The following is a 23373-nucleotide window of genomic DNA, read 5'->3' as shown; positions in this document are numbered from 1 at the left end:
GGGGGGCGAGTGCCCCTCAGATCTGGAGTGGGTTGGACCCTGCACAGGGTAAACATTCCTAGGGTTTGGGATAGCGCTGAGAAGCACAGGCCAGGTTCTTCGTGGCCCCTTTCATCAGGTCACTTACCCAGAAGGTTCTGGCGTTGCAGGCTGTGGGCGTACTTGTCGTACATGATTTCCCGGTCCGGCACAGCATCATACACCTGCATAGTGCTGTATAAGTAGCGCTTCTGTCCAGGCCGCAGCCCCTGGGAAATCAGGAGATGGGGGACAAGGAAGAAGATGAAGGCCCTGGCTAGATAGAGTCACCATACTTAAGACTCGTTCAGTTCTCCCTTAATATCACCTCCCTCCTGGCATGACCCATGTCTCTCCTCACCCTGAAAATGGACATATTGCGTGCAGAAGAAGGGAGTCGGACTCGGTCTATCTTCTCCAGGTTCCGTGCGGCCCCTTCCATTCCTGTGGGAGAGGAGAAGGAAAACAGTGTTCAAGGTGAGACACCCATCCAAGTTTTCATAATTTATTAACAGAAGCGCTAGACAGTGCCTAACCCACATCAGAGAGCTAGAGTATAAACTCCACTGGAATGGTCTATTACTTTTTGGGACAAACTTTGGTCCCGTTCTCTCAAAATCTCTTGTTCCGCTTCTCTTACTCAATCTATGTTCTTACTATACCATAGGCTTTATCTCACTCCCACCTCTATCGCTAAATTCTATCACTCTATTAATACAAACCGTTGGACTTGTGGTTCAACTAATGCCGATCTTCTTCACATTCTTTTTCTCTGCCCTGCAGTCTCCTCTTTTTGGGAGAAAGTTTGATCCTAAGTGTCTCGCCTACTTAATATTTCCATTCCCTATTCTATCCCCCTGCTTTTCTCTGGAAGTCTCTCTGATTCCATAGACCTTCTCCCTCATAAAAATTGTCTTTTTGACCTCATGCTTGCTTTGGCTATCCAACACATTACTCTCAATTGGAAAACACTAACAAAACTCTCCATTCAATACTGGTGGAATAGCCTCTGTCATATGCATCGACTTGATATTGCTTTTGCCTCCTCTTGTAAACCTTTGCTCAATAGAGATCTCTTTTGGTAACCCCTTACCACCTATTTAGATAATTTAGTATTAACTGATAACGCTCGTTTAAATGCTGAAAATTTCAAACCTCCTTGAACATTTATTTTCCTAATTCCTTACCTTTTACTGTTTTTTGATTACTACATATATTAGCTTAATTAGTTTTATCTTTCTTATTCCGATGTAAGATGCAATTTCTTAATTTATTAGTTTTAGAATATTGTTAGAACTGGCTATTTCTGGTAGGCTAAGGCTGATGCCAAAGCCAGGCAGAAACCACCATTCTAGTCAGGGCAAGGGAGTCACACGCCAAGATAACCCCTGCTCACCCCCTTGGTAGCTTGGCACGAGCAGTAAGGCTAAACTCGGAGGCAATGTGTAAAGCATTTGCGCCAGCACACAACAGCAACAACATCCTAGGCACACCACAAAAGGAACTCCACACAAGGTTATATAAAAATAATTTCTGTATTGTCAAAATCACATCAGATAGAAATCGCACATGTACATTGTGCCAACTGGCACGGGCAATATTCACAAGGGATTATTCACAAGACAGGGCCACAGTCAGGATCAACACTTTAGAAATAGAAATACTGTCAGAAATTAGAATAAAAGGATATAAAATCACTGTAGCACAAATTAGCAAGAATAGCACACAACCAGTAACTACTGGTAACAGGTAAGTACCACCTACGCAACCCTAACCACCTTAGGAGAATGTCACGCAGGGGACCAGGACCTTACTAGGACCACCTGTACTGGAAAGAACAACCACCTAAGAATAAAATACATTTAGGGGTATCAGCAAGAACACATTACACATGATGCATCAAACATTCAGAGGTGTAGGGAAAAAGGTAAACACATGATGTATAAAAACACATTCAGCGGTGTAATAATAAGGCACATGATGCATCATAAACACATTCAGAGGTGCAGGGAAGGAAAAACACATGATGCCTAAAAACATTCAGAGGTGTAAGATCAAGGTGCGCAATCATATTAAAAGCATTACATTTCCTAGCACCACACCACACTGCGCAAAACTCACATATAGCCATGTCTGAACTGGGGTGGCAGAGTGGGCTAAAGAACGGTGATGGATTAAACCCAGATCTTTTGACTGGGTGTGAGTGTTTGATTGATTCAGATGCTCCGTCCATCACCACCCCCTTTTGTACCGCTTTTGGCCGCCATAAGTGTGGCAGGGTATGCTCAGATGTGAGTCCCTTGCTCACTTTGCCACTGGATTCAAGCAAACCGGGCTGAAGACGGCTGGAATGCCAGAAACCGGTCCTCGGAAGCTTGTTTCCGGTCCAGGGAAGACATGGCTTGGCAGTTCGGGCTGGACTGTTCCCATGAGGCACAGGGGCAGACTGATTTGCATATAGCCATGTCTGAACTGGGGTGGCAGAGTGGGCTAAAGAACGGTGATGAATTAAACCCAGATCTTTTGACTGGGTGTGAGTGTTTGATTGATTCAGATACTCCGTCCATCACCACCCCCTTTTGTACCGCCAAACTCACATTAGGCAATTACCATCACATAGATAATCACTTTGCGCCTAAATAAAATCACATACCAGCCCCCATCTCATAAAGGGATTAAAGAGCCCTGTGTCCAGAATGTCAGGGCGTGCTGCCAATGCAGCGCCAATCAGGGGTGCGCCACTGGCGCAAAACCTAAACGTTGCAGGTGCCCACTACTTGCTGGGCACCTGAGAACAATCAAGACCTAAACGGTGCCCAGCAATTAGTGGGCAGCTGTGAGTCAAGACTGCGACAGGGTCCTCACCGGCCCTTAGGAGCAAAGTCTGCACCACAATCTCTCACTAGCCCCTCATGACAATAAACAGGTGCCCCCAAACGTTGGAGCTCTCAGGCTCTGGCCACAAACATGCGGCCTGGGCTCTCACTAGCCCTCTCTAAACAAGTGTGTCCAACGTACACACATGCCCTTGAGCCTCTCAGGCTCCTAAAACAAATATGGCTGGAGGCTGTTCTGCCAAAGTCAGTTCTATGCTAACTCTAGCGCTGTTCTGGGGCGCCCGTCCTGTGTTTATCAGAGGGATCGCCTCCACACCTCAGTAAAGCTTTCCCGCGGTCACGTGAGGTCCCGTCAGCTCTCCGCCCATTCGAATGACTCCACGAGCAGCGGGGAGCTAGGATGCACCTTGCGGGCTGGGACGGCTGCTCGAAGACGAGGCCCACACCCACGGATCCCTCAGCGAGGTCGGGTCTACTCACGGATCCCCCGGCGAGGTCGAGTCTCCTCACGGGCTCGGACGCAGCTCCTTCCCACGGTCCAATCAGTGCGCGGCCCTTCAGGCGAGCCCCTCGTGACGTGTAGACTCCTTGAGCTGATGGCCACTCGCAGCGCGGCTCCACCGGCGAGCCTCCACAGGAACCCGGGAGTCAGCCAATGATAGCACGGCTCCCGGGACAAGCCCTTCTGACGTCACAGCTTCTGCGGGGCGACTCAGCGAATCGGAGCGCGGCTCTCGGGGCAGGCCCACAGCAGTGGCCAATCAGAGCGCGGCTCCTGGCGAAGAACGACCAATCAGGTCGCGGCCCCTTCGTTTTCTCGACTCTGCGACCTCGGAGCGAAGACAGCCGCTTTTGATCAATTTCAGGGCCCCGGGCTGCGGCGATGAACTGCAGGCAGGCGAATCAACACGCCCCGCACTGGGGAAGCTCACAACCCTTCGGCCACCACCAAACACGTGTCGATGAACACGTCGACCTCGTAACACGGCGGCAGCAGTCAGCGCGGCACTCTCAATCAGATCAGAGAGCAGCCAGCGTGCTACACGGGGCAAGCAGCAGCTCTTAGTCGAGCCGCCCCCGATTTCCACCGCACACAGCAGCTTACGATCTCTTCAGCCCACAGCAGCTTCAGGGGACAAAGCAGAGTCTTGTAGTCCTTAACAACCTTTCTATCCCTGGGTTGCAAAACAGGAGACCAGCTCTTTTCAGGCCCTTGGAGATTCAGAGACACAGCACACAGCAAAGTCTTTCTTAGGTCAAGCAGGAAGGGTCACAGCACACAGCAAAGTCCCTCTCCTCCTCAGCTTCAGTTGGTCAGCAGAACAGGTCAGCCCTTAAAGCACACAGCAAGGCAATCTTCCTTCAGTTCTCTAGCAGTCCTTCTTCCAGCAGAGGTTCCTCTTGATTGTAGAATCTAATTTTCTGTTGTCAGGGGTCCTTCTCTTATACCCCTAAAAGTCTTTGAAGTCCTTTGAAGTCTTTGTGCAAGTGGGCCCTGAGCCCGGTCTAAACCAGTTCTAGGTGTTGCTGGAGCACTGGGGCTTTCCTGGCTTCCTTCTCTCTTTCAGTATCAGGGACAGAGGTGACAGTCGCCCAGCGAGAGGTGGAGCCAGCATTGTGGTCAGGCAGGCACAGCCCTATTCACTCCCAGGTGCTATCTCCTCCCACTTCCCTGGCAGCAGATGCATCCTTTCATCCACGGACTCAGACAACCTCCTGGGGGCTCTGCAGCCCCTGTCACCCTCAAGCTAGACAGTCAATCCACAAGCAGGCCCAGGCTCACTCCTGGGGCCAGGCTCCAGCCAATCACACGCCAGGCACAAATTACACAAATATACCAACTATTAAAAGTGGCACTTCTAGACTAGACACAATCATGCCGCATATACCATTGCGCAGCATTCAGTCTCACAAGTTCCTACATACCAAACTCGACCCTGCACTCCCCACACATAAGGAACTACCATGGGCATACATATTCCCCATTCATTCCTATGGGAGGGCAGGTCACTCACCACACATACACAGAGAGCTCACGCACTTTACACTGTACCACAGTGAAAAAGTGCGCAGAGGCCTAAAAATCACCAACACCAGGTCACAGAAACAGGCTAGGAAAGAGCAAAAAGTTTCGGGGTGAACCTGCCAAAAGGGCCAAGTCCAACAAATATTTACCTTCCTTCCTTCCCTCTCCCCCCTTCCTTCCCTCTCCCTTATTCCCTTATTTAAATTGCTTTCTTTTCTTCTGTAAATAAACCTCTCATTCGATATGTTTTTCCCTTATAATGAAGTAATTTGTATCATTGGTTTCTTGTTCTCCGTACTACCTTTTATTTGAAATAAAGCTTTTAAACTTATTTTTAAAAAAGAAACTCCACTGGAATTACAAAGAAGCCAGATGCACAGGATGGGCCTGGAGACGCAGATCCCGGCCTAAGTGTAGTTGGCTTTTGTCAACGTCTTGAATGTTTTCTTTTACACTTTCTGATGTTGGTGAACTTCAAAAAACAACGTCTGAAATCCCTCGAAAATAATTTGAGTGGTTAAAAAAAGCAAAGAAAACATATTTGCTGTAGGAAAATTGCTCACATTTTGTTACTGTCATTTTCCAATTGCAAGTGAAGCTTTGCAGTCATTGTAAACTTTGAAACTTCATGAACTTATAAAGTTGACCAACTTTGCCAGTTGAATTATGAAGTCATGCACCCCTATCTGCACCCGGTGCAGAGGGGTGCCATCTCTTTATGCACATGGGCTGGGAGGCAGGTTAACCTAAGTCCTCCATATGCAGGACACCGCAGCATGACCGGAGGGGAGGGCCACAGGGGAGTTTCTTTGGCCATTGGGATCTCTGTGTTCTGAATAGAAGTATTAAAGGGCCCATCCATAGGAGAGGAAAACAAAACCAACTTGTCGCCAATTGTTGTAGTGTTAACTCACGAACAAGCTGTGCTCAAAACACGTTTGTTTGGCTTCCAACTCCACAGCTCCCTGGAGACCATCTGAAACCCACCCGTGGTCAGTTCCAAGCCAACATTCCATCTCAAACCCCTTATGACATAGGTGACATAGAGTTGACTTTTACCATAGAGTATGACGTACAATAGTCTCCTTGTTCATGCCTGCATCTTTAACAATCACTAACAACAGGCATTCTAGAATGTTGCTTTGTTGGATGAGGGCAGCTATTTTTGAAATGTATTGTTACGCCATAAACAAGATGACCGCTTTAAGATTTGTGAGAGACATTCTAGGATGTTGCTTTGTTGGATGAGGGCAGCTGTTTTTGAAATGTATTGTTACGCTATTAACAAGATGGCCCCTTTAAGATTTGTGAGAGGCATTCTAGAATGTTGCTTTGTTGGATGAGGGCAGCTGTTTTTGAAATGTATTGTTACGCCATAAACAAGATGGCCCCTTTAAGAATTGTGAGAGGCATTGTAGAATGTTGCTTTGTTGGATGAGGGCAGCTGTTTTTGAAATGTATTGTTACGCCCTAAACAAGATGGCCCCTTTACTATTTGTGAGAGGCATTCTAGAATGTTGCTTTGTTGGATGAGGGCAGCTGTTTTTGAAATGTATTGTTACGCCATAAACAAGATGGCCCCTTTAAGAATTGTGAGAGGCATTCTGGAATGTTTCTTTGTTGGATGAGGGCAGCTGTTTTTGAAATGTATTGTTACGCCATAAACAAGATGGCCCCTTTAAGATTTGTGAGAGGCATTCTAGAATGTTTCTTTGTTGGATGAGGGCAGCAGTGTTTGAGGTGGATTATGATGCCATAAACAAGATGGCCCCTTTAAGATTTGTGAGAGGCATTCTAGAATGTTGCTTTGTTGGATGAGGGCAGCTGTTTTTGAAATGTATTGTTACGCCATTAACAAGATCGCCCCTTTAAGATTTGTGAGAGGCATTCTAGAATGTTGCTTTGTTGGATGTGGGCAGCTGTTCTTGAGGTGTATTATGATGCCATGAACAAGATGGCCTCTTTAAGATTTGTGAGAGGCATTCTAGAACGTTGCTTTCTTGGATGAGGGCAGCTGTTTTTGAAATGTATTGTTACGCCATGAACAAGATGTCCCGTTTAAGATTTGTGAGCGACATTCTAGAATCTTTCTTTGTTGGATGAGGGCAGCAGTTTTTGAAATGTATTGTTACGCCATAAACAAGATGGCCCCTTTAAGAATTGTGAGAGGCATTCTAGAATGTTGCTTTGTTGGATGAGGGCAGCTATTTTTGAAATGTATTGTTACGCCATAAACAAGATGGCCCCTTTAAGAATTGTGAGAGGCATTCTAGAATGTTGCTATGTTGGATCAGGGCAGCTGTTTTTGAAATGTATTGTTTTGCCATAAACAAGATGGCCCCTTTAAGAATTGTGAGAGGCATTCTAGAATGTTCCTTTGTTGGAGGAGGGCAACTGTTTTTGAAATGTATTGTTACGCCATAAACAAGATGGCCCCTTTAAGATTTGTGAGCTGCATTCTAGAATGTTTCTTTGTTGGATGAGGGCAGCAGTTTTTGAGGTGTATTATGATGCCATAAACACGATGACCCCTTTAAGATTTGTGAGAGACATTCTAGGATGTTGCTTTGTTGGATGAGGGCAGCTGTTTTTGAAATGTATTGTACGCCATAAACAAGATGGCCCCTTTAGGATTTGTGAGAGGCATTCTAGAATGTTGCTTTGTTGGATGAGGGCAGCTGTTTTTGAGGTGGATTATGATGCCATAAACAAGATGGCCCCTTTAAGATTTGTGAGAGGCATTCTGGAATGTTGCTTTGTTGGATGAGGGAAGCAGTTTTTGAGGTGTATTATGATGCCATAAACACGATGACCCCTTTAAGATTTGTGAGAGACATTCTAGGATGTTGCTTTGTTGGATGAGGGCACCTGTTTTTGAAATGTATTGTTACGCCATTAACAAGATGACCCCTTTAAGATTTGTGAGAGGCATTCTAGAATGTTGCTTTGTTGGATGTGGGCAGCTGTTCTTGAGGTGTATTATGATGCCATGAACACGATGGTCCCTTTAAGATTTGTGAGAGGCATTCTAGAATGTTGCTTTCTTGGATGAGGGCAGCAGTTTTTGAAATGTATTGTTACGCCATTAACAAGATGACCCCTTTAAGATTTGTGAGAGGCATTCTAGAATGTTGCTTTGTTGGATGTGGGCAGCTGTTCTTGAGGTGTATTATGATGCCATGAACACGATGGTCCCTTTAAGATTTGTGAGAGGCATTCTAGAATGTTGCTTTCTTGGATGAGGGCAGCTGTTTTTGAAATGTATTGTTACGCCATGAACAAGATGGCCCGTTTAAGATTTGTGAGCGACATTCTAGAATCTTTCTTTGTTGGATGAGGGCAGCAGTTTTTGAAGAGGATTATGATGCCATAAACATGATGCCCCCTTTAAGATTTGTGGGAGGCATTCTAGAATGTTGCTTTGTTGAATGAGGGCAGCTGTTTTTGAAATGTATTGTACGCCATAAACAAGATGGCCCCTTTAGGATTTGTGAGAGGCATTCTAGAATGTTGCTTTGTTGGATGAGGGCAGCTGTTTTTGAGGTGGATTATGATGCCATAAACAAGATGGCCCCTTTAAGATTTGTGAGAGGCATTCTGGAATGTTGCTTTGTTGGATGAGGGAAGCAGTTTTTGAGGTGTATTATGATGCCATAAACACGATGACCCCTTTAAGATTTGTGAGAGACATTCTAGGATGTTGCTTTGTTGGATGAGGGCACCTGTTTTTGAAATGTATTGTTACGCCATTAACAAGATGACCCCTTTAAGATTTGTGAGAGGCATTCTAGAATGTTGCTTTGTTGGATGTGGGCAGCTGTTCTTGAGGTGTATTATGATGCCATGAACACGATGGTCCCTTTAAGATTTGTGAGAGGCATTCTAGAATGTTGCTTTCTTGGATGAGGGCAGCAGTTTTTGAAATGTATTGTTACTCCATGAACAAGATGGCCCGTTTAAGATTTGTGAGCGACATTCTAGAATGTTTCTTTATTGGATGAGGGCAGCAGTTTTTGAAATGTATTGTTACGCCATAAACAAGATGGCCCCTTTAAGAATTGTGAGAGGCATTCTAGAATGTTGCTTTGTTGGATGAGGGCAGCTGTTTTTGAAATGTATTGTTACGCCATAAACAAGATGGCCCCTTTAAGAATTGTGAGAGGCATTCTAGAATGTTGCTATGTTGGATGAGGGCAGCTGTTTTTGAGGTGTATTATGGTGCCATGAACAAGATGGCCCCTTTAAGATTTGTGAGAGGCATTCTAGAATGTTGCTTTGTTGGATGAGGGCAGCTGTTTTTGAAATGTATTGTTACGCCATAAACAAGAGGACCTCTTTAGGATTTGTGAGAGGCATTCTAGAATGTTGCTTTGTTGGATGAGGGCAGCTGTTTTTGAAATGTATTGTTTCACCATAAACAAGATGGCACCTTTAAGATTTGTGAGAGGCATTCTAGAATGTTGCTTTGTTGGATGAGGGCAGCTGTTTTTTGAATGTATTGTTATGCCATAAACAAGATGGCCCCCTTAAGATTTGTGAGAGGCATTCTAGAATGTTGTTTTGTTGGATGAGGGCAGCTGTTTTTGAGGTGTATTGTGATGCCATGAACAAGATGGCCCCTTTAGGATTTGTGAGAGGCATTCTAGAATGTTGCTTTGTTGGATAAGGGCAGCTGTTTTTGAAATGTATTGTTTCACCATAAATAAGATGGCGCCTTTAAGATTTGTGAGAGGCATTCTAGAATGTTGCTTTGTTGGATGAGGGCAGCTGTTTTTTAATGTATTGTTACGCCATAAACAAGATGGCCCCTTTAAGAATTGTGAGAGGCATTCTAGAATATTGCTTTGTTGGATGAGGGCAGCTGTTTTTGAAATGTATTGTTACGCCATAAACAAGATGGAATGACAGGTTTGTTCCACTCCTCCAGGAGTCTTTGGAGCCAAAACGTTTCCAAGTCTGTGGTTTCTCAGGATGTTAGGAGCACTGTGCTGTGATACAGCCCAGGGTTGCAAGACCTCAGTAACAGCACCTATCGTCTAAGTTCTTCTCCGGTCCCAGACAGCAGATACAGTCCTCTTCTGATCGTCCAAACTTCCAGCAAGTGATCTGAGGAGGGCAGTGGGAATACTACTTTTACTGCTGGCACCACCTTGTGGGTGACTACTAGTCCCTCCCTAACTAAAAGGGTGACATTTCAAGGGGTAACCGTACCCACTTTTTAAGCATTTCCTGTGTGCCCTACAGCAAATAATCCCATAGTGCCCCTCTCTACAAAAATACGTCTCCCCTTGTGCAGATGCCTGTGTGCCCAGCTCAGAGGTGAGGTCAGGGAAATGAGCAACCCCACCTCTATGGTAACTCTAACCTAGGTCTAGGGGCAGATCCTCTCCGACTGGGCTTGGAGCCTGCCTGACTGGGGCACAAAGGAAGGGTCTGCCAAGTTGATAACATTTACCTATCACATGGTATGCCCCTTTGAAGTTGATCAAGGTCCGGGGTACAGTCCACAGGCCATTCTGTCAAGGGAACAACACCACCTCCCCACACACAAGCCCTTTGTGCTGCTCTGGAAGTGTTTTTCGTGCCATATCAAAGGGACTATTCAGCTGCCAGGTGACAGTTGGAGCTCATGCAAATGGGCCGGCAGATGTTTTAGGCAGGGAAGGGTATAGTTCTAAAAGTACCTATTCCGTAATAGTTATTAAAAATTCAATTATACCATTATATTGGATTTTGAATACCTATTAAAAAGAGTCTTAGTATTATATTTCAAACTCTATCCTAACCAAAATTAGCATTATTAAATGTAATAAAGTAACCCACTTTTTCCAATTGTACAGATAACTTTCACACAGAAAAGTATCTTTTGGGGCTTTTTCGCTGTAGGACAAGCTTAAAACTAAACATTTATATGTCCTACTTTTAAATACACTGCATATACCCTGCCTTATGGGTAAGGTTGGACATTATTTGCGTAATTTGCTGTAATGTAATTATGTGAAATTTCAGCAAAATTGCATGAGATTACATATAATTATGTGAGCAGCGTAACCCTAAATAATGAACCAGAGAATGAATTTTGCGTTCGACAAATTGTATTTAAATGCAACAGAACTTAAGCAGAAGTAGCCAGCAGCCACTCGTGCTCCGTTACAGTACTCTTGGGTAGGCAATTATGCAAGCAAGCGTAATTGCATAATTTTCAGTAATTTTGTGCTACAAGAAAAAAACACATTATTAAAATTACTCTGACTACTCCGATGTAATACAAATTTTGCCCAGACCTACTTGTGGGCACTAAGGCCTACTTAGGGGGTGACTTTTAAATATTTAGAAGGAAGGACACCCCAGTGCATTCATAAAAAAACATCATATAGGGGACTGCAGAGCTGTTCAAAACTACCAGCTTACTGAAAACCATAAACTGTCTGCCCATCTCTCACACCTCTTCACCCATCACACCGATCAGCATTGCATCCTGTAACATATTACCCACACCCCGTAGTCATCACATTCAACATGGAAAGACTTTGACACAGGATCAAAACAAAGACAGCGCACCTCCAACCACACACCCATGTAGGCAAGTGCTTCAGCACTCCAACACAGAGTAGTAAGCACTATAAAATGTAGTAATACAATATAATAAATAATGTTTTAACTTATGTTTTCCACCATGCTCCATATTTCTTCCTAGTGAAATCTTTATTCCCCTCTTGCACCCTTCCCTTCCCTGGATATTGTTTTTTCACCTCAGCCGGCAAGGTACATGGTTTGTGTGACTGCAGACATTCTGATGCTCAGAAGATCTCCAGTGACCACCCGTTTACCGCATGGAAACAGCCCTGCACACCAATCACAACTGCCTTAATGAACTCCATCCACTCTGGAGCATCATTCAACCCATGCCCTCATCAACTCTTTAACCTCAGAAGCAACAAGATCAGCCACCAGCTCACCGCCATCCTTAACACCTTCATCACCTCAGCCACTTTTCTCAACACCGGGAAACACTCAGAGGTCAGACCCCTCCTCAACAAAACCTCCGCAGACCTGAGCGATCTCCTGAACTCCCGCCCATCTCGCTGCTTCAGTTTCCCACCAATGTCCTGGAGCAGGCCATCAACCTCCAAATCATCAAACACCTGGAGAGAAACATCCTACTAGACCCCTCCCAATCAAGATTCAGAGCCAACCGCAGCACTAGACGGCCCTGATTACCACGACAGATCGACAGAGGAGAATCACCCGCCGCCTGATTCTTCACGACCTCTCCACAGCCTTTGACACCATCTCCCACCACACACTCATCAAACGACTGTGCCAGATCGGAATCAAAGACGACACACTTAGATGGATGGCATCTTACCTCACAGGGTGTACCCAGAGAATCCGTCTCCCTTCCTACACCTCACAGTCCAAGCGCATCATCAGCGACGTCCCGCAAGGTTCATCCCTCAGTCCAACCCTATTCAACATCTAAATGACTGCTAGCAGACATCGTCAGAACCCACCAAATCAACATAATTTCTTCCACGGACGACACCCAGCTCATCCTGTCGCTCTCAGCTAACCCCACCATGACAAAGTCCAACTTCCACAACTGCATGAGAAAAGTCTCCACCTGGATGAAGAACAACTGCCTGAAGCTCAACACAGACAAAGCCAAAGTGCTGATTTTGTCCGCCACACCTCCCTTGAAACGACACCTGGTGGCCATCGGAATTTGGAACCACCCCCACACCGAAAGACCACGCTGGCAAACTCAGCATCATCTTGGACAGTGAGCTCTCCATGACAGGACATGTCAACACCATCTCCTCAGCCTGCTTACACACCTGCATGCTCTGCAGAATCTTCAAATCGCTCCCCCTCGGTACCAGGAAAACAGTGACGCAAGCCGTCATTACCAGCCGCCCGGACTATGGCAGCACACTATGCAGACACCGCCAGTGAACTCATGAGAAGACTCCAGGTGATTCAGAGCGCAGCAGCACTGGCATCCAGGAAAGATGTCAGTTCAAAATACAGAGGTCCTGAGCAAATTAAAGAATTATAAACAAATATAATATATAGAACACAATGGTAGCTATATAATTCTCCTGTCCAGCCGGACCAGGGATTTATTGTCAATGCATAACACAATAAGAAGAAATACAAAACAGTAATCATGGAAGGTAGGGCACAATCCTGTGCCGTACTGGAAAAATAGGGACAGACAAGAGAGAGATTACACAGGCAAAGAAACAGAGCAGCCTGGACACTAGTTATATCAGTGCAAGTAGTGTTCTCCAGAGTAGAACATACACAGTATTTACACAATGGTTTACATGTATGTCTACTTATAAAAGTCGACGATGTTTCGATCCATTTGCTCTAATCTATGAGGATCATCCTCAGGACTAAAAATCAATTGTATTTTGCCTGAATTAAATGATACGCCTGTTTGGAAGGAAACAGGAGGGAAGAAAAAGAACAAGGGTTTCTTTTTAGAAGATCAAAGTGTAAAGGGGGTCAGCATTTCGATTGCTTTTTCACACAGTTACAGTATTCGGAAACGCAGTGAACCATCGGATATCGTGCCGGTATTGTGCCACTACAATCGCCATGTGTAAAAGTGCGAGAATTATCTCTTGATTCGCTATCGGATTCCAAGTTGTGAGGGCAGTGTTGGTGAGATGTGGCGTAGAGAGACCACCGTGCAGCGAATTGGCCGAGCTAGGTGACGAACTCACTAGACTGCTGTTATTGGGGTGATAATAGAACGTGCATCCTAACGTCACTGGAGGGTAGTCATACTGTGAAGTTATAGTGCTTGTTGGTTGGCAGCTTACCTCTTTTTGGAGGGGGCTGAATGCTGATTAAGGCATCTGCCGCTTCGGGCAGTCAAGAGGTAATGCAGATTAGGGGACACGGATTTTTTGAAGTCACAATTCCGCTGTAAGGACGAGAGGGGTTTTAGCCAAGAGGCGAATAATATCATGCATTTCAGTTGGCAGTGTGAATGGCGAAACCTTACCGAGTGGGATTTCAGTCTGCAGTCACTGGGTATGGGATTACCCTTCTTTTCGCGCGGTTTCTGGATGAGAAATCCCGCTGTGCAACTGGGAGAGACAAAATATTAAACTCACAGGGGGCTTCGGATAGGGCGGTAGGTGGGCGAGCGTGGCCACAACTACGCGGGTGAGAAACTTACCGAATTAGCTGATAAAGGACAGGATTTCAAAGGAAGGTCCGTGGCAATCCAACGGGGTACACTTGCCTTATGGTCAGCCTGTGAAGTTACTCGGCAGCCATATTAAGAGACCTGGGATTCGTGGTCAGGTGATCCTGAACCTTGGTCACGCGCTAAGGGTTAGAAAGGTCTAACCGCAGTGACACTGAACCCTGGCGGACATCTTGGAATGGTGAGGGATCGTATGTATAATGGTGAAGAATTAACGAAAAGTGATTATTAAAATACGGCGCAAGTGAGTGAAAGGTGTCCGTGACAGAGGATTTTTATAAAAACATTATACACATTATAAAAGTACACATTTAGATAACGACCGCCTGAACTGCGGTTGTTCAAGTACAGCGCACGTGTCATTCATGGTTTCTAGACTACAATAAGGTAGTCCAGTCCTCAGTTCTATTGAGACCTGTCCATATAGTATCAAATTGAATTATACTCTTCAATTCCTCCCGATTCAGGAGTTGGGCCAGATTTCCACCTCTCTGTGGTAATTTGACGACCTTCAGGATTGTCCATCTGATATCATCGTCAGTGTGGTCCATTTCCACGAAATGTTCAACCAGTGGAGCATTGGGAGTCCTGCACCTGATCCGGCTCCTATGTTGACAGATGCGGATCTTTGCTTTCTGCGTAGTCTGCCCCACATACATTTAAGGGCAAGGGCACAATATCGTATAGATAACATTATGAGTGTTACAATTGGAAAAAGATTTTAACTCAACATTGACACCATTATGATCAAAATTTCGTGTCTCAATTGTGTACCCACAGACATTGCATCCACCACATTTCACATGGCCCAGAAGCGGGGGGAGATTCCAATTTGCTTCAATCGTTGTTCTAGGGACAGGGGCGGGTAGCGCTGCTCTGACCAGGTGGTCCTTAAGGTTCTTACTCTTTCGGAAGGCAAAAATGGGTCTCTCTAAGTGGATGGGGCCTGCATTGATCATTGGCCAGTGCTTCAGGATAGATTTTCTGATTTTGTTTGATACCGGCGAAAAGGTAGTAACACAGGCTATTCTTTCTGTTTGGTCACGTACCTTCGGTGTTAATAAGGCCTCCCTAGGGCAATACCATGCCCTTTTAGATGCATTCTTGACCAATCTCCTTGGATACCCACGGTTTTTTAGTTTGTTTGATAGAATGGTGGCCTCTCTGAAGTAGTCAGATTTGCATGAACAATTACGTCTTATTCGTAAAAATTGCGAATAAGGCAGAGAATCTATTAGTGCCCTGGGGTGATTGCTCCCATAGCTCAGGAGCGTGTTACGCTCCGTAGGCTTTCTGAAGAGACGTGTAAGTAATTCAACTTCTTTGTGGTAGATTGTGAGATCCAAAAATGCAATCTGTGCTTTATCATGCGAGAGTGTGAAGTGAAGATCAGCACAGTTGTTATCCAGCCAGTGCAGAAAATGATGCAGCGTATTGATGTCCAAATTCCATATGAGGAAAATGTCATCAATATATCGCCGCCACAACCCAATACTTGAGTAGAAAGGGTTAGAGTCTGACAGGATTGCGGTGGTCTCAAGTTCGTCCATGAAAAGAATAGCCAGGTTCGGGGCAAAAATAGCCCCCATGGATGTCCCCTTTATCTGTTGGTAGAAGGCATTATCAAAGGTGAAAAAATTCCTTGTCAAGCAGAGCTCCAAAAGTTGGAGGATAAAGAGGGTTGGGATTTTATGTGGCCGTGGACGGGAGTCAAGTTTTTTCTGGATGACTAGTAGAGCCGCTATTTGAGGGATGTTCGTATATAATGACTCTACGTCTAAAGTGCACAGTGTGCTAACTAGTGGATCAAAGGGGTAATGTTCAACTAGGTTAACCATAGCCATGGTATCCCTAACATAGCAAACGGTACCTGGCACGAAATCTTTTATAAAGAAATCAACGAAGGCACCTAGTGGCTCGAGGACTGACCCGCAGGCAGAAACAATTGGTCTACCTGGGGGGTTGCTAGTGCTCTTGTGCACTTTAGGGAGAGTATATATGACAGGTAGACGTGGAGATTTTACATTAAGGAAATTAAACTCCTTTTTGCTCAAATATCCTTCAGCACATGCTTCAGATGTGATTCTGAGTATAGTCTCCTGAAGGTCCTTGGTGGGGTTCCCTGCCAATCTTTGATAGTGGTCGGTGTTAGAAAGTTGTCGTAAGATTTCATCTTTGTATGAGTCAATGTTTTGAAGGACAATCCCGCCGCCCTTGTCTTCACTTTTTATTATTAGTGAGGGATTGTTCTTTAGTGTGCTTATGGCATCCTTCTCTTGGCGAGAAATATTGTAAGGAATGAACAATTTTTTCTTTTCTAGTGCTTGAAGATCATTTTGAACTAATTTTTCGAAGGTCACGATCTCAGATGGGATCATGCTGGCAGAGGGCAAAAATGTAGATGGTGGACGAAAAGGTGTACTTGAGTAGCTAGAGGGTGAGGGGTGGAGTTGGAAGAAGGCCTTTAGACGGACTAACCTAAAAAATCTTAAGAGTTCCGTCTGAAGGTCCATAAAATTAGGTCGAATTGTGGGGACAAACGATAGCCCTTTCTTTAGGAGTTCAAGTTCGGAGTTTAGCAGGTTATGGGTTGAGAGGTTAAAGTTCGGAATGATTTCTGATGCAGAGGTAAGAGAGACCGTCCCTAAATATGAAACAATGGAAGCATCAGCACATTTAAAAATGAGGCTGTCGCCGCTGCGGTGGGGTCAAAGAAATACCCCACCACTTTTGTGTTTATGGTGTACATGTGCTGTGTGGGCTTGGCACGAAACAGTGAGCACGCCACTCTTAAAAAATAAGGTTAAAAAATAATGGTTGAAGAAGGAGATAAAAAACTTGGCTTAAAAAGACGGTGTGCAACTCTTTCTCTTACGTGATATTGTCAAATTTAGCCCTGTAAGGGTTAGCACCCAATGAAGAAAAGTTCTCTGTAGAAGAAAAAAAGAGGAAACATCGAGCATTTCATGCCGGGCGGAACAACACGGTTCACCTAGCACGTCTGCTTAACACGAGTCAGTGGAAGATGTGAAAACTAATACTTAACCATGGACATTCGATGAATTCACTGTGGACATTTTACTACTTATGTGTTTAAACAAGATATTTCAGAGCAATAGAGATATTGTTATGTTATAGCAGTGCGAATTTTGGATTGGATAATATAGTACGTCACCATAAGGGAATATGGGAGATGTAGTTGCCCCTACGAGTGTCTGTTTATTCAGGTGCATGCTATGGGATTAAGTAAAGGGGCGGGTCTCAGTTACGTAGGCGGGAGCTTGGAGTTTAAAATGATGAAGAACAACGCAGTAGAGAGAGCGTTTATTTCCACAAAGGACAGGAAGATGACGTTAACCGAGCAGGTATGTTGAATGTGAAGATTCGAGAAATAAGGATGAGGGCGGGTAGAGAGAAGAAGTGAATTAGAAAGAAGATGGTAGAAGAAGGGTGATGGAAGGTTCAGTTGACATGTGCAAGCAAAACCGTGGGTTGAAAGGGTGTGGAAAGTTATCACAGAAGGAATGTAGGGAGGATACTGAGCTGACCCCCAGGGAGAATGAAGAAACTCTTTATTCTGTAAGCACACGAAGGGGATAACGTTAAATTAACAAATTAGATAGAAGGAGGATATCCGTTTAAGCGCTGTATGAATATGTCTAAATAATATGTAAGTTTAAATAACATGTATGTTAATACGCAGTACGATATGAAAAGGGTTTTAAAGAATTGGAGACCATGGGTTAAATAGTGGGTTGCTAATATATGTTCTATTGTTATTTACAGTATGTTCCCTGACGAAGGACCCAATGGGTCCGAAATGCATTGGACAAATAAACAAACTGCTTGAATGGAACCTTGCATTATTTCGTGTTTTTGGTCAAGAGGTTCAGATGGCCCGCCATTACATGAGAAACTTGGAAAATTTGCATTTGCCTTGCATGATGAGAAGTTTAAGACACACGACTTAAATGAACATGATTGCGCAGTGCATAAGCTATGGTTTAAGACAAGATTATAAAAAGATGAAAAGTTAAATATGAAACAATGGAAGCATCAGCACATTTAAAAATGAGGCTGTCGCCGCTGCGGTGGGGTCGAAGAAATACCCCACCACTTTTGTGTTTATGTTGTACACGTGCTGTGTGGGCTTGGCACGAAACAGTGAGCACGCCACTCTTAAAAAATAAGGTTAAAAAATAATGGTTGAAGAAGGAGATAAAAAACTTGGCTTAAAAAGACGGTGTGCAACTCTTTCTCTTACGTGATATTGTCAAATTTAGCCCTGTAAGGGTTAGCACCCAATGAAGAAAAGTTCTCTGTAGAAGAAAAAAAGAGGAAACATCGAGCATTTCATGTGGGGCAGAACAACACGGTTCACCTAGCACGTCTGCTTAACACGAGTCAGTGGAAGATGTGAAAACTAATACTTAACCATGGACATTAACATGTATGTTAATACGCAGTACGATATGAAAAGGGTTTTAAAGAATTGGAGACCATGGGTTAAATAGTGGGTTGCTAATATATGTTCTATTGTTATTTACAGTATGTTCCCTGACGAAGGACCCAATGGGTCCGAAATGCATTGGACAAATAAACAAACTGCTTGAATGGAACCTTGCATTATTTCGTGTTTTTGGTCAAGAGGTTCGGATGGCCCGCCATTACATGAGAAACTTGGAAAATTTGCATTTGCCTTGCATGATGAGAAGTTTAAGACACACAACTTAAATGAACATGATTGCGCAGTGCATAAGCTATGGTTTAAGACAAGATTATAAAAAGATGAAAAGTTAAATATGAAACAATGGAAGCATCAGCAAATTTAAAAATGAGGCTGTCGCCGCTGCGGTGGGGTCAAAGAAATACCCCACCACTTTTGTGGCGATATATTGATGACATTTTCCTCATATGGAATTTGGACATCAATACGCTGCATCATTTTCTGCACTGGCTGGATAACAACTGTGCTGATCTTCAATTCACAATCTCGCATGATAAAGCACAGATTGCATTTTTGGATCTCACAATCTACCACAAAGAAGGTGAATTACTTACACGTCTCTTCAGAAAGCCTACGGAGCGTAACACGCTCCTGAGCTATGGGAGCAATCACCCCAGGGCACTAAAAGATTCTCTGCCTTATTCGCAATTTTTACGAATAAGACGTAATTGTTCATGCAAATCTGACTACTTCAGGGAGGCCACCATTCTATCAAACAAACTAAAAAACCGTGGGTATCCCAGGAGATTGGTCAAGAATGCATCTAAAAGGGCATGGTATTGCCCTAGGGAGGCCTTATTAACACCGAAGGTACGTGACCAAACAGAAAGAATAGCCTGTGTTACTACCTTTTCGCCGGTATCAAACAAAATCAGAAAATCTATCCTGAAGCACTGGCCAATGATCAATGCAGGCCCCATCCACTTAGAGAGACCCATTTTTGCCTTCCGAAAGAGTAAGAACCTTAAGGACCACCTGGTCAGAGCAGCACTACCCGCCCCTGTCCCTAGAACAACGATTGAAGCAAATTGGAATCTCCCCCCGCTTCTGGGCCATGTGAAATGTGGTGGATGCAATGTCTGTGGGTACACAATTGAGACACGAAATTTTTATCATAATGGTGTCAATGTTGAGTTAAAATCTTTTTCCAATTGTAACACTCATAATGTTATCTATACAATATTGTGCCCTTGACCTAAAATGTATGTGGGGCAGACTATGCAGAAAGCAAAGACCCGCATCTGTCAACATAGGAGCCAGATCAGGTGCAGGACTCCCAATGCTCCACTGGTTGAACATTTCGCGGAAATGGACCACACTGAGGATGATATCAGATGGACAATCCTGAAGGTCGTCAAATTACCACAGAGAGGTGGAAATCTGGCCCAACTCCTGAATAGGGAGGAATTGAAGAGTATAATTCAATTTGATACTATACGGACAGGTCTCAATAGAACTGAGGACTGGACTACCTTATTGTAGTCTAGAAACCATGAATGACACGTGCGCTGTACTTGAACAACCGCAGTTCAGGCGGTCGTAATCTAAATGTGTACTTTTATAATGTGTATAATGTTTTTATAAAAATCCTCTGTCACGGACACCTTTCACTCACTTGCGCCGTATTTTAATAATCACTTTTCGTTAATTCTTCACCATTATACATACGATCCCTCACCATTCCAAGATGTCCGCCAGGGTTCAGTGTCACTGCGGTTAGACCTTTCTAACCCTTAGCGCGTGACCAAGGTTCAGGATCACCTGACCACGAATCCCAGGTCTCTTAATATGGCTGCCGAGTAACTTCACAGGCTGACCATAAGGCAAGTGTACCCCGTTGGATTGCCACGTACCTTCCTTTGAAATCCTGACCTTTATCAGCTAATTCAGTAAGTTTCTCACCCGCGTAGTTGTGGCCACGCTCGCCCACCTACCGCCCTATCCGAAGCCCCCTGTGAGTTTAATAATTTTGTCTCTCCCAGTTGCACAGCGGGATTTCTCATTCAGAAACCGCGCGAAAACAAGGGTAATCCCATACCCAGTGACTGCAGACTGAAATCCCACTCGGTAAGGTTTCGCCATTCACACTGCCAACTGAAATGCATGATATTATTCGCCTCTTGGCTAAAACCCCTCTCGTCCTTACAGCGGAATTGTGACTTCAAAAAATCCGTGTCCCCTAATCTGCATTACCTCTTGACTGCCCGAAGCGGCAGATGCCTTAATCAGCATTCAGCCCCCTCCAAAAAGAGGTAAGCTGCCAACCAACAAGCACTATAACTTCACAGTATGACTACCCTCCAGTGACGTTAGGATGCACGTTCTATTATCACCCCAATAACAGCAGTCTAGTGAGTTCGTCACCTAGCTCGGCCAATTCGCTGCACGGTGGTCTCTCTACGCCACATCTCCCCAACACTGCCCTCACAACGTGGAATCCGATAGCGAATCAAGAGATAATTCTCGCACTTTTACACATGGCGATTGTAGTGGCACAATACCGGCACGATATCCGATGGTTCACTGCGTTTCCGAATACTGTAACTGTGTGAAAAAGCAATCGAAATGCTGACCCCCTTTACACTTTGATCTTCTAAAAAGAAACCCTTGTTCTTTTTCTTCCCTCCTGTTTCCTTCCAAACAGGCGTATCATTTAATTCAGGCAAAATACAATTGATTTTTAGTCCTGAGGATGATCCTTATAGATTAGAGCAAATGGATCGAAACGTCGTCGACTTTTATAAGTAGACATACATGTAAACCATTGTGTAAATACTGTGTATGTTCTACTCTGGAGAACACTACTTGCACTGATATAACTAGTGTCCAGGCTGCTCTGTTTCTTTGCCTGTGTAATCTCTCTCTTGTCTGTCCCTATTTTTCCAGTACGGCACAGGATTGTGCCCTACCTTCCATGATTACTGTTTTGTATTTCTTCTTATTGTGTTATGCATTGACAATAAATCCCTGGTCCGGCTGGACAGGAGAATTATATAGCTACCATTGTGTTCTATATATTATATTTGTTTATAATTCTTTAATTTGCTCAGGACCTTTGTTTCTTAAAGTAGCGTATACCCGTGGTCCTTTGCTACCTAATGGGTCCCCCTTGTTTTCCAAAAAGAAGTTCAAAATACAGACCTGCACCTACAAAAAGCCCTTCATGACCAAGGACCGGCATACCTGAGCCGGCTGAATTTCCACAAACCATCTAGAAACCTTCGCTCGCCCTCGCACAGACACCACGGGGTAGATTCACAAACCCAGTATGCCACATTTGCACCGCCGTTGCGTCACTTTTGTGACGCAGCGGCGGCGCAAAGCCAGCGCCATGCTGCGGGGTATTTACAATGTGGCACATCTAGGGAGATGCGTCACGTTGTGAAGCCCTGTGCCACATGTGGGCGTTCCGGCATGGGGGGGGGGGGGGCATTCCGGCGCAGGAACACCTCGGAAAAGTGGCTGAGTGAAATCTACAAGATTTCACTCAGTCACTTTTACGGCCATGCTGCGTCAAAACCCGGTGCCTGCTTGAAGCAGACGTAAGGATTGACGCAGCATGTTAGGCATAGAGGCACCTCGAGCCTTGCTGGAGCTGCATCGTGCTTGTGGCGCGACTCCAGCAATGCGCCGCCTTTCCGCCGGGGGATGCAACGCGCATCAGTGGTGGTGCACGGATGGGTTGGCGTGTCGCAACTGTTCTGGCGCATCCCTGCTGATTAGCAGAGATGAGCCAGAAGTCGTAAATCTGCCCCTACGTATCTGCCGCTGCTGCATTGGAGCATGCTTCTTCGCCCACCTCGCCGCCAAGTTCTGGAACGCCCTCCCCCTCTGCCTCCGAACATCACCCTCGTTGACTGACTTCAGGAAGAGAATCAAGATCTGGCTCTTCTACTGCAACCCGCAGCCCAGTGCCTGGACACCCTCACAGGTGATAAGCTGCACTTTACAAGTAGCATTTGATTGATTGAAAAGCCCCGTTCTGGCCACGCTGTGATACTTCAGCGCACCTCTAGGTGGCGGCGTTAGACCGATAATTAACCTTTCCTATAGGAGCAATGGCCGGGCAGGTAAATTCATCTGAAAGTAGTACTCTGGGCCCGTGGCAGCAGTGCAGCAGCTCGTGCCTCGTGCATGTTGAGAAAAGGTAATAATGAAACACTTTTGTAATGTAATTGCAAGACAAACCCCTATGCAGAGCTCCAGGTAAAGGGGAAAACTTATAGCTATAACGCTTCCTTGTGGAAGTCTCGAAGCTTCCATGCATAAAGAGTTATCAGACATCTTGTGAGGGGCGAGGAGGAATACACCTTATTTGCAGTTTTTTTAGAGGAAAATGGAGGCTCACCCCCCACAAGGAAGATACTCTAGAAAAACCCATCAGTTTAAGATATTTCTGAGGATTCAAATATTAAAGCTATAATTGAAAAAACAATGCAGTCTATCGCCGTCTTGGACTTCTTGACTCATCATTTTTTTTTTACTCCAGTTAATCTCAGTAAGGACTTGAGAGACAGCTCTGCTGTCTGAGGCCTAAGCCTTTTACATCTGTGCAGCCTTGAGGTAGCTCTGCTGTCTGAAGCCTAAGTCTCTTACATCTGTGCAGTCGAGGGGTAGCCCTTCTGTGCAGTCGAGGGGTAGCTCTGCTTTCTGAAGCGTAAGCCTCTTACATCTGTGCAGTCGAGGGGTAGCTCTGCTGTGCAGTCGAGGGGTAGCTCTGCTGTTGGAAGCCTAAGTCTCTTACATCTGTACAGTCGAG

The 23373-nt window shown here is 44.9% G+C and overlaps 1 protein-coding gene across 1 annotated transcript in view; it reads right to left on the bottom strand.

The window, feature by feature from the left end:
• FAM216B (family with sequence similarity 216 member B) overlaps positions 1–23373 on the bottom strand; it is a 62195-nt gene that overhangs the window by 28041 nt on the left and 10781 nt on the right. The window contains exons 2-3 of the mRNA XM_078672247.1: positions 380–462; positions 128–248 (exon numbers count right to left, since the gene is read on the bottom strand). Coding sequence (XP_078528373.1) covers positions 128–248; positions 380–460 — 202 coding nt within the window. The 5' untranslated portion in view covers positions 461–462. The remainder of the gene's footprint in view (positions 1–127; positions 249–379; positions 463–23373) is intronic.

This window comes from Lissotriton helveticus, chromosome 1_2 (genome assembly GCF_964261635.1).
Source record: "Lissotriton helveticus chromosome 1_2, aLisHel1.1, whole genome shotgun sequence".
Taxonomy (NCBI): domain Eukaryota; kingdom Metazoa; phylum Chordata; class Amphibia; order Caudata; family Salamandridae; genus Lissotriton; species Lissotriton helveticus.
The sequence above is the reverse complement of the archived record's forward strand: the minus strand, read 5'-3'. Positions and strand labels throughout refer to the sequence as shown.